The 13492-nt window shown below is 49.6% G+C and overlaps 1 protein-coding gene across 3 annotated transcripts; it reads right to left on the reverse strand.

The window, feature by feature from the left end:
- Window positions 1-151: 151 nt before the first annotated feature.
- Window positions 152-13357, reverse strand: Odad3 (outer dynein arm docking complex subunit 3). Of its 3 annotated transcripts, none has more exons than XM_021171568.2 (13): window positions 12986-13357; window positions 8584-8705; window positions 8424-8501; window positions 5638-5808; window positions 5458-5559; window positions 5244-5369; window positions 3924-4046; window positions 3264-3416; window positions 2134-2294; window positions 1895-2051; window positions 1071-1226; window positions 676-760; window positions 152-525 (listed from the first exon to the last, which is right to left on the reverse strand). In XM_021171568.2, exons 1-13 carry the CDS (start codon window positions 13212-13214, stop codon window positions 407-409), a joined length of 1782 nt encoding a protein of 593 aa, XP_021027227.1. In that variant the 5' UTR covers window positions 13215-13357; the 3' UTR covers window positions 152-406. The 3 variants fall into 3 exon arrangements, with proteins under 3 accessions (XP_021027227.1, XP_021027226.1, XP_029337604.1); XM_021171567.2 differs by having other exon boundaries at window positions 3264-3419; XM_029481744.2 differs by lacking the exon at window positions 8424-8501 and having other exon boundaries at window positions 3264-3419.
- Between the last annotated feature and the right edge of the window lie 135 nt (window positions 13358-13492).

A 13492-nucleotide genomic window follows, 5' to 3' on the forward strand; every position in this document is an offset into this window, starting at 1 on the left:
AAGGGAAAGGAGGACACACTGAATCTGTACCATAGGTGATGGAAGCCATGCCGTCTCAGGCTAGAAGCCGCGAAGTGTCTGTGGCCCTGCATTTTGTGGGGGCAGCCATTTGGGGGGCGGTGCAGGGTCAAAAAGAGGTGAATACCCAGGGGGTTGTTCAGTGACCTTTATTGCGCGATTCTGAGGCGGGCACCAACCCGCCTCGAGAGATTTACTGTGGGAACTTCTGGCTCGGCCTTTTCTCTCCTCCGGGCGCTGCTGGCCTGCGGTGCTCCCTGCTTGAGCTTCCTCCAAGCCCTTGAAGGAGCCTCCGGGGCTCCCAGACACACACCACCCATAGGTGGACCCAGAGGGTCGGAGGGCTCCCTAGAGTCCCGGAGGCATCCGATGGGACTTGACTGCGAGTCTAAGATCTGCGCAACCTATTGCGCTTCTTGCTGCGGGCTTCGATTAACTTCTGGGAACGGAGCTTGAAGGCAGCGCGGGTCACCACATCACGGTCATCATCCTCACTCTCCTCTTCGTCTACAGAGAGGCAGGGGTGGGTGATGGGGAGGGTGAGAGACCTTTTCTTTTTCCCTTCCCAGCCTTCGCCACACCATCCACCTCCTCCTTGGCCTTGACTTAAGGCCAGCTCGCGCCCCTCCCATTCATCCCCCTTTGGCCCACACTGACCAAAGAACTTGTCCTTGACACTGGCGACGGGCAGAAGGATGCGGGTGTTGTATAGGGGCAGCTTTCCTTCTAGCGTGGCCAGGAACTGCACGGGGAGGGGGGGAGGGGGAGGCCAGAGAGAGATGCAGGATGGCAGTGAGGCTCTGTTCCACCTCCGTGCACCTTACATTGAGTTTCTACCGGATTCTAGGTGGAGATCACTGCCCACCCTTCGCTGCCTAGTTTCGGAGGCCCTGCCACCTGGGATCCACCCAGTCCAGGCTTCACTACTCTGGTTATGAAGGTCGCGCCCATTCAGCACCTGTGCTTCCTATCTCAGTCTGCTCTCTGATTTTCAACACACACCCCCCCTCCCCCGCCTTGGTCCCCACAGGCCGGGGTGGATTTGTGTGAACCTCTCGGTCTGCTATGTGTCGCAGCAACTCAGGCACATCCTGGCTCTCCAGTTGGTCCTGCAGTTTCAGCAGCTTTTCCTGGACAACTACCAGCAGATTGTACGCGTAGTCCTCTGAGTCCCGGTCTAACTTCTTTCCTGCCAATACGGTATCATCCTGCGGTGGGGACGGGCCAAGTTAGCTGAGAGATACCGTGCCCCTAGGTGGGGACACGATTCGCCCAACAAGTGGGCTTTCACAGAGGGAGAGCTTTGAGGTGCGCGTCTACCTCTACTGGGCAGGGCCTCTAAAATGAAAACCTCGACTTGAGGGCGGAATCTTTGAATCTGAGCTACATGAAGAACAGGGAGGTCTCTTTGAGATTAATGACACGACCGAGGCCAGTGTGAGGGTGGTTTTCTGAAGAAATGGAGCTCTTGTGGACAAAGTGGGACCTTCTTCACCCAGGGCCGCACCGCCCCTTAGACTTGGGACACCTGAGTTGGGCTGATGGTTGCCCATTAGAGCCAGAGTTTGGGACTGAGCAAAAGAGGACTTCCCCAGGAATGCAGGACCGAGACAGCGAGGCATGGTATGGGACTTTGCATTCTGGGCAGGAGACAGGGCTGGGAGCCTATGGCTTGTGTGGCATATTTATGCCAACTGCGCTGACGCTCTGGGAGGACATGGGCGGGGCTGCCAGAGATGGAGTAGGGCTTTCAATGTGGAAGAGGTTCTGCAGTGGAGCCTCCCAGGGACAGTGTCCATTAGGGGCGGAGCTCCTTGGGGTGGGGCCTCCCTGGGGCAGAGCATCAATGGGGGTTATTTAAAAGGGCAGGGCCTACCAGTTTTACGTGACTCAGTTTGTTGGCCAAATGCTCCAAGCAATCTTTGACCAACTGGAGGATTCGCGAGGTGTGATCCAGTCTCTCGTGGACATCATTGTGACGCTGCTCCTCCTTCTTGAATGCCTTTTGCATCTCTTCGTGGTGCCTCCGCTGGCTGTCGGGAGCCAGGAGGTTCAGCAGCTGCCAATGGCTGACTCCAGCGTCCCAGTAGCCTCCCTCAGCCACCGAAGCCTCACCTCACCAGCGTAGCATCCCCTGAGTACTTGAGGTTCTCCAGCTCCCTCTGGAGCCGCTGCTTCTCCTCCTTCAACTTCGCCAACGCCAGTTCATTGTCCTTCTTGAGATTCTCCAACTGTGTGAAGGTCTCGTCCTGGGCCAGGAACCTTCGCACCACCGCCTGCAGGCCACACATCCCTGGTCAGAGCCTGGAACAAGGGAGGCCCGAGGACACTATGGTCCTCTCTCTGTCACACAACATTGTGTGAGGACAGTGAGGGTCAGTCTCCCGACTGCTCCAAGATTGCACTTTGCCCCATGCCCTTTCCCGCCTATATTTGAGTCAGCTAAAATTCGAATGCGGAAGGCAGCACAGCAGTGAATATTCTCTATTCAAAAATGACTGTGCCAGCAAGTTCAGATGGAGCAAAGACATTGTGTCTCTAGGGCTCCATCAGCCCTCCCAGCCGTTTGCATATGCATGTGCCAAGGTGCACATGTGGATTTCAGAAAGCTCTCACTTTCCAGCTTGGGGCCCAGGGATGGCACTCAGGTTGCCAGGCTTGGGCAATCATGTTTACCCATGAAGCCATCTCACTGGCTCTAGACCCATTTCTGCAAAGGGGCCTTGGACAGCTGATCACAAAGGTCAGAGTCCTGGCCCTCCTGGTGATTAACCCCTTTTGAGGAGCAGCAGAGAACCTAAACTGGAGAAACTGACTGGAGTGGGGCGGGGGGCGGGGGGCGGGGAAGGGGGTGCTGTTCTGAAGCAGGACAGGCACCAGAGACACACAAGGTCTTGGAAGGCAAAGCCGCTCTTACCAAAAGTAGGGCACAGAACAGGCCCTGATTCCGCCATAGGGCGGTACCGGCACAGAACAGGCCCTGATTCCGCCATAGGGCGGGTACCGGCAGTTTACTGAATCCTAGACCATTCCACACAGTGCTGGTCTGAAAAACAGAACCTGACAAATAAAACACCCAGTACTGACATACCAAAGAAGTCAGCTCAGGGGAGGAGTGGAAGTAAGCGAGGGCTAATGTGGACAGCTCTACGGGAGCTGGAGCTGGAACAGACAGGAGAGGACACCTTTAAGCAGAGAGGAGCCTTTGCTTGCCTGGTGCAAGCCCTCACATGCGAGGCACTCACATGCGATTCAGCTACTCCAGTGGCATCCTTGACCTTGCCAAACATCACTTCCATCTGGTACATACTCCAGCGCTGCCTCAGCTCCTCTTCCTTGTGGCGCTGGTGGTCCTGTATTGTATCTTCTGACTGCAGCAATACGTGGTCTCGGTGGGTCTGCTTTGAGGGTGGGGGACAGTCAAGGGCACCGTCAAAATCAGCTCTAGATAAGGCCTTGGGGCAGAGGCTAGGAGAGAATCTCACTTAGCTTAGATGGTGGGGAACAGGACAAAGGCTTGGGACTAGATACAGGCGTCCAGGTAGGAGTCAGATAGGTGGTCTCAGAACCAGGGTAAGGAGGCAGGATGGTAGAAGGGAGTAGTCTCCAGAGGGGATGGGCTAGACCCCCACTCAGATGTAGAACAAAAAGGCCTAAATTAAATGGGGAAGGATGAGTATAGGGTCAGATAGTCCAGGGCAGATCTGGAGGCCATGACCTATCCCAGGAAAGAAGCTGAGGTGAGATTGTGAGGGGAACCATTGGGTCAAATGGGGGCAGAGTCAGAGAGGGGTTAGGACAACTGGCATGGTTGGGAAGTCTCTAGGTCAGGATGTGTGTACCAGGCGAGGGCTGGGACCCTCTGGTTTGAGCTGGCAAAGCCCTACACCCTTAGATGTGCACACCTTGCGCTCCATACGCTCTGTCTGAAGTTTCTTCTCTTCTGCCCGCTTCTTGCAGTCGGTTATGTAATGCTCGCGCTTCTTGCGGTCTCTGATCGCAGACTCCTCCAGATACTGCAGCTGGTTCTAGAGGACAGACAGGGCACCTGATATCTATCCAGGCTATAAGAGGAGCAGCGGGCACAACAGCAATGTGATTGCCAGGAAAGGCTTAAAGAGAATTAGATTCTGACTAGGGTCCCCTGAGCCCTTGGTATTCCAGAACTATCTTCTCTTAATTGAAACACTCTCCAGTAGAAGAAGGAGGAGGCTTAAGGCTCAGGAAGTTCATGAAACTTACAATGCTCAAGAAACAAGATTCACGTACCGGGCAGTGGTGGCGCACGCCTTTAATCCCAGCACTTGGGAGGCAGAGGCAGGCAGATTTCTGAGTTCGAGGCCAGCCTGGTCTACAAAGTGAGTTCCAGGACAGCCAGGGCTACACAGAGGAACCCTGTCTCAAAAAGACAAAAGAAGAAGAAGAAGAAGAAGAAGAAGAAGAAGAAGAAGAAGAAGAAGAAGAAGAGGAGGAAGGAAGAAACAAGATTCATAAGGCTCCTCCCCATGTTACAATGAATGGGTGGGGTGGTGTGAATAGGTTTGGCCCCCACAGGCTCATGTGTTTGACTGCTTAGCACTGTTATGAGGTGTGGTTTTGTTGGAATAGGTGTGGCCTTATTGGAGTAAGTGTGTCACTGTGGGGTGGGCTTTGACACCCTCCTCCTAGCTGCCCGAGGATGCCAGTCTTCTCCTGGTTGCCATCAGGATAAGATGTAGAACTCTCAGCTCTTTTTCCAGCACCATGCCAGCCTGGATGCTGCCATGCTCCTGCCTTGATGATAATGGCCTGAACCTCTGCACCTGTGAGCCAGCCCTGATTAAGTGTCCCTCAGAAGAGTTGCCTTGGTCATGGTGTCAGTTCACAGCAATGGAAACCCTAACTAAGACTAAGGTGACACTGATGAATGGAACCCTAGAGATGCACACGGCTTTCATGTCAGTAGTGCCTCAGTCATGTTGTGAGAGGAAGGCAACAAACCCAGTGCTAGCCAAGTTGGTCTTTGGTGGAGTGGTTGGTGCCCTGGCTGCCCTGGCTGCCCTGGCCTGGAATTCACTGAGATCCTGCCTCGGCCTCCAAACACTGAGATTAAAAGCATGCATCTACCCACCTGTCGCTGGGTAGTGCTTTATGTGGGAATAGAAAATACCATCTTCCCAAGAAAAGCCATATAAAATCATGAGAAGGATCCCCACCCACCCCATCTGGGGCAGGCAGGCAGGCACCTTGGCAATGTCCCGGGCATTTATAGCCTCTTGATTCACTACTTTCAGCTCTTGAACCTCATGTTTGGTGTTCATCACTTCAGCCTCCATGGAATCTAGCCGGCTCTCCAAGTTGAGACTCTCCTCCTGGCATGTGGAGAGAGGCAAGGCTTGTGACTGCTGTCCCTGGTCAGGTCCACCCCGTCACCTACCTCTCTCTACAAAGTGTTCCCACCTGGAGGTAAGACTTGAGCTGCAGGTACACATTAGTGATGTGCTCTGCCTCCTCTGCCTTCATCCGGGCCTTCTCCAACCGATTTTCCAGGTTGCGCATGGTCTAGGGGATAGCAGGGTTAAGTTCCTCCTGCCACCCCTCATGCCTCCCCCAGAACCCCGCAGACCTCAGCAGCCCCACCTTGGCGGCCTCTGTGTTGCTGTCTTGGACATCTGCCATCTCCAGCTGGCGCAGGCTGTGCTGCAGCCTCAGGTCCTCCAGCCGTTTCTGCCGCAGTATTACCTGGTGTCGCAAGGCATTCAGCTGGTTCATCTTCTCCCTCAACTGGTGCTCCAGGTGCTCCAGGGCCTGCTGCAGGGGACGAGGGAGAGCAGATTCTTCTCAGCTCACTCGGGATCCCAAGTCCATGAGTAGCTGTTTTCTTGGAAGCCCTTGTCTCTCCGGACTCCTACCTGACTTCCAGAACCCTTGGCATTCAATGCTTTTCTTTTTTCTAACAGAGTGAGTGAGTGAGCGTGTGTGCGTGTGTGTGCACGCCCATAGGAAAATTTGAGCATTGCGCAGTTGGGCAGAAGCTATACCTGTGAGCTAGTCCCATCTCTCCTTTACTTTTTATTTTTTGAAGACATGGTCTTATGTAGTCTAGTTTAGCCTGGCTTTGAACTCTGTATGCAGCAAGAGATGAACTTCTGATTTTTCTGCATCCACCTCCTAGGTGTTGGGGTCATATTAGTTTTGTTTGTTTTGTTTTTTGTTTTTCAAGACAGGGTTTTTCTGTGTAGCCCTGGCTGTCCTGAAACTCACTCTATAGACCAGGCTAGGCTCAAGCTCACAGAGATCTGCCTCCAGAGTGCTGAGATTAAGGGCAAATGCCACCATGCCTGACTTTAAATTATTTGTGTGTGTGTGTGTGTGTGTGCGCGCACACACGCGTTCTGTCTGCATATATACCTTTATGCCAGAAGGAGGCATCAAATTCCACTAAAGCCGGGCATGGTGGCGCACGCCTTTAATCCCAGCACTTGGGAGGCAGAGGCAGGCGGATCTCTGAGTTCGAGGCCAGCCTGGTCTACAGAGTGAGTTCCAAGACAGCTGGGCTACACAGAGAAACCCTGTCTCGAAAAACCAAAAAAAAAAAAAATAAAATAAAAAAAATTCCACTAAAGATGGTTCTGAGCCACCATGTGGTTGCTGGGAATTGAACTCAGGACCTCTGGAAGAATAGTCAGCGCTCTTACCCACTGAACCGTCTCTCTAGCTCCCACACTCAGATTTTAGGTTCTGAAAATAGGACTTAGGTTCTCACCCTTGCACAGCAAACACAAAGTCACTGACTGAGCCCCTCCCCAGGTTCCTAGTTCAACTCCCATAACATTATTTATATTTTTACTTCATTTTTAATTTTATGTGTAATGGTGTTTTGTCTGCCTGTGTATCTATGCCAGGATGCCAGAAGAGGGCATTGGATTCCCTGCAGCTGGAGTTATGGACAGTTGTAAGCAGCCACGTGGGCGCTGGCAGTGAAACCCAGGTCCTTTTGTTTGTTTGTTTTGGGGCTTTTGTTTGTTCTGTTTTTTAAGGATCTTTTTTTTTTTTCTTTTCCTTTCCCTCTCTTCTCTCCTCTCTCTCTCTCTCTCTCTCTCTCTCTCTCTCTCTCTCTCTCTCTCTCACATAAAGATTAGCTGATGCAGTACTGGAATTGGCATGTGGCCACAGAGTGACCACACAGAGTCTCACTGCACAAGAGGTGGGTTCCTGGCATCACCTATACTCAGGCTGCCAAACTCCACTGCAGTGCCAGGCCCTCATCTGGCCACACCAACTGTGGTGACCTCAACACAAATATACTGGGCTGCTGTGCCTGTGTCCCAGGGGACAACACCCGTGTGCAGCTCCTGCCAGGCCCCCTGGAGAGGGGCGTAGCTGAAGGAACACTATCTATCAGGAAGGCTGTCCAGGTGGGGCCTCTGGTATTCTCAGGAGGGAAACTGACCCCTGATGCAAGAGCTGGTCAGAACTGGAGGGCCTTGTGGGTTTACATCTTTTCCTGTCTTTTGGTCTCAGTGCTCAGCTTCTCTGTTTTTTTGTTTTTTGTTTTTGTTTTTGTTTTTGTTTTTGTTTTTTGACAAGGTTTCTCTGTGTAGCTGTGGCTGTCTTAGAAGTCTCTCTGTTAACCAGGCTGGCCTCAAACTCACAGAGATCCACCTGTCTCTGCCTCCTGAGTGCTGGGTGCATCACCACCACCCAGCCCCGCTTTCTTTTTAAAAATGTGTTTCCATATTTAATTATGTGTATGTGCAAACGTGTGCACTGTCCTCAGAGGACAGAGCCATTAGATGAGGAGCTAGAGTTATATCCAGGCATGAGCAGCCTCACGTGGGTGCTTGAAATCTAACTTGGGTTCTCTGCAAGAGCAGTGCGCTCTCTTAACTCCTGAGCCATCTCTCCTGACTGAGATTCCCTACAGTTCTGGTCTTCAGGTCTTGCTATGAAGCCTGGGCTGCAGAGTGAATTCCTGCTCCTCTTGCCTAAGCCTCTCTGTACTGAGAATAGAGGCACGCAACCCTACACACGACACCTGTCAGTCTTCCACTAGGACACACCTTTTCTGGTTTATCACCACAAGGTCACCAACATTAACACTACAAGGTTTACATCTAATAAAGATTTTACTGATGGATCAATACGATGGCTCAGTGGGTAAAAGTGCTGGCGGCTAAGCCTGATGGTTGGAGCTCACTCACCAAAGCTCACGTGGTGGGGAGAACCAACTCCCCTAAGTTGTTGTTTGACCTCCACATATGTGCAGAGGCACCTGAGACCGCATATATGAAAATAAACGTTAATTTTTTTCATCGAGTGAATAAATGATCAGCAGCCGATAAGGAGAAAGCCTAGAGAGACAGCTCAGGGAAGCTGGAAGTCCAGTATGGAGTAAGTGGCGGTATGGTGATGGCCGGGCTAACCTCACAAGTCCTGTTCTTCAAGAACGGTTTCTCTGACTTCCATTCTTGAATGATTGCTTGAATCACTTTCGAGTCTCCCTGCCAAGGAGAGAAGCCCAGTAACTTCCTCAGGTCACTTGTTTGCTGCCCCAAACCCTGCCATTCACCTGTGCACCCTCACCTGCAGCAGGTCTTTGAGCTGCACGTGGAGAGCCTTGGTCTCCTCCTGAAGCTGGTTGATGGTGTCTTGGTTCTTCTTCATGTTCCACTGGGAGCTCTCATAAAAGGCCTTCCGGTCACCCTCTGGGGCAGACAGAGGTCACTGTCACTAGGTAGGTGGGTGGCATTTCCCAGAGAGAAGACCTACTTGGTGGTGGTGGTGGTTTTTTGTTTGTTTGTTTGTATATTTTAGTTTTGTTTTTAGATAGGGTTCCATGTAGCCTGGGCTGGCCACACACTTGTCATATAGCCAAGGCTGGGCATTGCTCCCCATCCCTCTGCCTCCCAAGAGCTGGGATTGCAGCTGTGCACCTGTCATATTACATCCAAGTTATGCAGAGCTGGAATGGAGTGTGCCAGACAAGCACCCTACTAGCTGAGCTGCAGACCCAGACTCTTTTACAGGAGAGGAGCAGGAGGAGGGGGAGGAAGAGAAGGAGGATGAGGAGTGTAAGAAGAGCAGTGTGTTTGTGTGAGCTCATCCACACAGGTATGGGGCGGGGGTGGGGCATACACCCATGCACTCGGAGACCAGAATGACATTGGTGTTCTAGCCCATTCTTTTATCTTTTTTAGAGATTTTATTTTGGAGGTTGGAGAGACATGGCTCAGCAGGCTAAGATCCAATGCTCTTCTTACAGAGAATCCGACTTCAGTTCCTAGCACCCAACTGAGTGGCTTACAGCTGCCAGGGGCTCAGACTTCCTCATCTGGGCTCCTTGGACACATACACTTCTATGCATAGACCCACACACAGATGGACAAATGTATACATTACTAAAACACACACACACACACATATATATATATATATATATATATATATATATATATATATATATATATATATATGTGTGTGTGTGTGTGTATGTATATACACACACACAAATTACAAATATATACATTATTAAAACAAAGTAATATACGTTGTTAAAATTAAGATCTTAAACTAAGTGTGTGTGTGTGTGTGTGTGTGTGTGTGTGTGTGTGCGCGCGCGTGCATGTGTATGGGGGTTGAAAACTGCACTTGGGTCCTCTATAAGAACAGTATCTTCCCTGCTGACTCATCTCTCTGGTCTCCCACCCATTCCTTTTGGAGGTGGGGTCTCTCTGTTACTTTGGGGCTGGAACATCTGCTAGGGTGAAAGTCAAGAAGGCCCAGTGAAGCTCTGTTCTCTACCCGACCAGCAGCTGAGGTCACCTGCACTTACAGGCACACCGAGCTGCATCTGTGCTGACACCGAAATTCTGCTCTGCAGGATTTTGAAGCAAGTGCTCACAATTGTGTACTCTCATCTCTCCACTACCATCACCCTCTTTGGTCTTGCTTTTCTCAGAAAGTCTCTTATAGCCTAGGCTGGTATAACTCACTTTTGTAGCCTAGGCTAGCCTTGAACTTTTTTTTTTTTTAATTAAAAGATTTATTTATCATTATATCTAAGTACACTGTAGCTGTCTTCAGATGCACCATAAAAGGGTGTCAGATCTCATTACGGATGGTTGTGAGCCACCATGTGGTTGCTGGGATTTGAACTCAGGACCTTCAGAAGAGCAGTCAGTGCTCTTAACCACTGAGCCATCTCACCAGCCTTAGCCTTGAACTCTTGATCTTTCTGTCTCCAAGTGCCAAGTGTTGAGATGCTAGGTGTGCTCCACCATTCCTGGTACTCAAAATCTTTTGCAAGCCATCTTTTGTTTGGTTTCTTTAAATAGGGTCTCAGTACGTAGCTCAGGCTACCCGGGTCCTCCTGCCTCAGCCTCAGCCTCAGCCTCAGCCTCAGCCTCAGCCTCAGCCTCAACCTCAGCCTCCTGGTATACACCACAAAGCCAGTGAACAGTGTAATGGTCCCTGACTGTTGAGAGAGGGTACACATGGGATGAATTCTGATGCCCTAAGGCATGGTAGAATAATAACAGCAGAAAACATCTCATGTGTTTCCGAATAGCTATACAAAGGATTATATGCCACACACAATAATATCAGTGATGTCTGATGATGACAACGCCAATTACCACAATCTAGTTATGATACAGTGTTCTATAATACAACTCTGTATCCCATAAACATGTATAAGTGTTCCACATCAATCAAAAACCTTATGAGCTAAATAGATGTGGTGGGTCACTTAGCAGGCAAAGGCAGGCCGATCTCTGGAGTTGGAGGCTAGCCAGGGCTATACAATAAGATCCTGTCTCAGAAAACAAAAGACAAACAAACAAAAAGCAAAAATCAGGGGCCGGAGAAATGGCTCAGTAGTTAAGAGGTCAGCTTTACCAGAGGTTTGATTCCCAGCACCCACAAGGCAGTTCACAATGGTCTGTAACTTCATTTCCAGGGGATCTGATACTCTCTTCCTACCTTCAAAGGCACCAGGAATACACATGGTACACAGACATACATTTAGGCAAAACATTCACATGCATAAAATAAAAAAATATTTTTAAAAAAGAGCAAATCCATATAGTGATGGCTGTAGATCATGCCTCGTCTGTATGAGGCCCTGAGTGTGATCCTGAGCAATGAGCAGAACAAAATGAATAAGCAATCTGGTGTGGAGGCACGACTTCAGCCTCAACACACAGAAGACCTTGGCAGGCAGGTTTCTATATCCAAGGCCAGCCAAGCCTACAAATCAAGTTCCAGGGCAGCCAAGGCTACCTTCAGAGACCTCGTCTCCAAACAAACAAACAGAACTAACAACATTGTCTCTACAGCCCCTAACTTCTTTTATTATGGGATGAAAACATCAACCTCTAGCATCCTATAAATCAGGTAGCCTGCTTGATCATACTTTTTTTTCTCTTAACATGAGAAAGGTAAAGACACGAGGGTCAGAAATTCAAGGTCCCAGGAGACTAAACTCAGGTCATCAGGCTTGGTAGCAAGTGTTCTCATTTGACGAGACATCTTGCCGACCTGAATTTCCTTGCTCTTTCCTCTCTTTCTTCTTTTTCAGACAGTCTTACTCTGTAACCCAGGTTAGCTTTTAACTCACTGGATACTCAATACTGTCCTCAAACGAATGGCAATCATCCAACCGTAGCCTCCCAAGTGTTCAATACAGACATGGGCCACCATGCCTAATTTACAGTATTTTTATTTTTTATGTATTTATTTATTTTCACTTTTTTGAGACAGGGTTTCTCTTTGTAGCCCTAGCTGTCCTGGAACTCACTCTATAGACAAGGTTGGCCTTGAACTCAGAGATCTGCCTGCATGCTGAGTACTGAGATTAAAGACATATGTCACCACTATCAGGTTTAAGATTTCTTCTTAATAATATGAGCAAAATCACACTAGGCTTTTCCAAACTGTGGCATAAGCAATATTTGGTCTTGATAATTCTTTGCTGTGGGGGCTGTATTAGGCCTAATAACATGTAAAACCTTCTCCTCGCCTATGCTTAATAAACTGGAGTAGTAGCCTCCTGCATTCAGCAAAATGATAATCAAAAAAGTTCCAGACATTGCTAAGTAGTCTCTGGGAAGGGCAGTATTATCTCCCCCCAGGGAAGCCACTAGTTTTTACTTTCTACTACTTAACAATGCACTATTTTAAAAAAACAACAACAACAACAAAAAACAATGCACTATTTGAGCATTTTATGAATGTCAAGTACTACCTGTGTAGTTCCTATGCCCATTTTACAGGTGGAAAAACTGAGTACAATTAGATGACTCTAAGTTCCCCAAGATCAAACAACTTTTATGCAGAGCAAGGATTCAGACCCCAGAGAAACAAACTCTTTTTGGGCTGAAGATATAACTCAGCAAAGTGCTTGAGTAGCATGAATAGAACCCTGGGTTCCAGCCTCAGCACCTCATGATGCCCGCATGGTGGCACATGCCAATCACTCAAAAGGTGGAGCTAGGTCTCCTTTGAGTTCAAGCTAGCCTGGGCCACATGAGGCTAACTCTCAAAAATAATTTAATAAATAAATAAAATTTGGGTGGGAGGGATAATGGCTCAGTGGTTAAGGGCATTTGCTGCTCCTGCAGAGCGTGAAAGGTTAGTCTCAAGCACCCACATTTGTCAGCTCATAAACACCGGTAACTCTAGCTCCAAGGGATCCAATACCTTCTCCTGGCATCTGAGAGTACTGCACTCTGTCCACAGAAACGCAAAACAGAACAATAAATAAGGAAAAGACTGAAGAAAAACAAACTCTAGAATCTGTGCTTTTCACTCACCCATATGCACATTAGAAGAGGTAATAGTACAAAGAAATGGGAAAGAAAGATAAGATTTGAGTGTTTGTTTCAAGTTGGTCACCTAGACTCGTGCTGGAGAAACACCTGTCACATAGCGCCGGGTGGGCACGGTTGATCCCGGATCCTTCGGTGCAGTCTGCAGCCATACTTACCTAACAGTTGGATTTTTCTTTGTAACTCAAGCACCTGTGCGTGCACAGAAGACTTCATTGCATGGAAGGAGGTTGCTGACTTGGGATGATGTGCAGGCCAGGCCTGTGCCCGGCCCATAGACTTGCTTCGGTGAACCTTACTGCCCTTGGCTTTGGAAGAGGGCGCTGGAGCTTGCTCCGGGCTAGTCACCGTGGTGGTCGCGGCTGCCCAGCACAGGGGAGACGTCATGGTTATCGGGTTAAGGTCGGGAAGCCTCTAAGGGGTAGGAGAGTAACTACAATTTGGCCTCTATAATCCAGGATCCTAAACACTGGTTCCCTAGGCTCTGGGAATGCACTTCTGCTAACTGCCTGGCTGCGGGCCTCTAAGCATCTCCCGGTTGCTAAGTAACTTCCTCCCCCCTCCCACGTTCCCAAGGAAACCGCCCGCGTTACACTCCACAGCTCTTATTGGCTGACTCGGTTCAGAGGGGCGGTCCCACAAAGAGGCCCAGCGAAAGAGAGGCT

The sequence above is a fragment of the Mus caroli genome, unplaced genomic scaffold (assembly GCF_978045245.1).
Source record: "Mus caroli unplaced genomic scaffold, Mus_caroli_1 scaffold_11, whole genome shotgun sequence".
In the NCBI taxonomy this organism is placed as follows: Eukaryota; Metazoa; Chordata; class Mammalia; order Rodentia; family Muridae; genus Mus; species Mus caroli.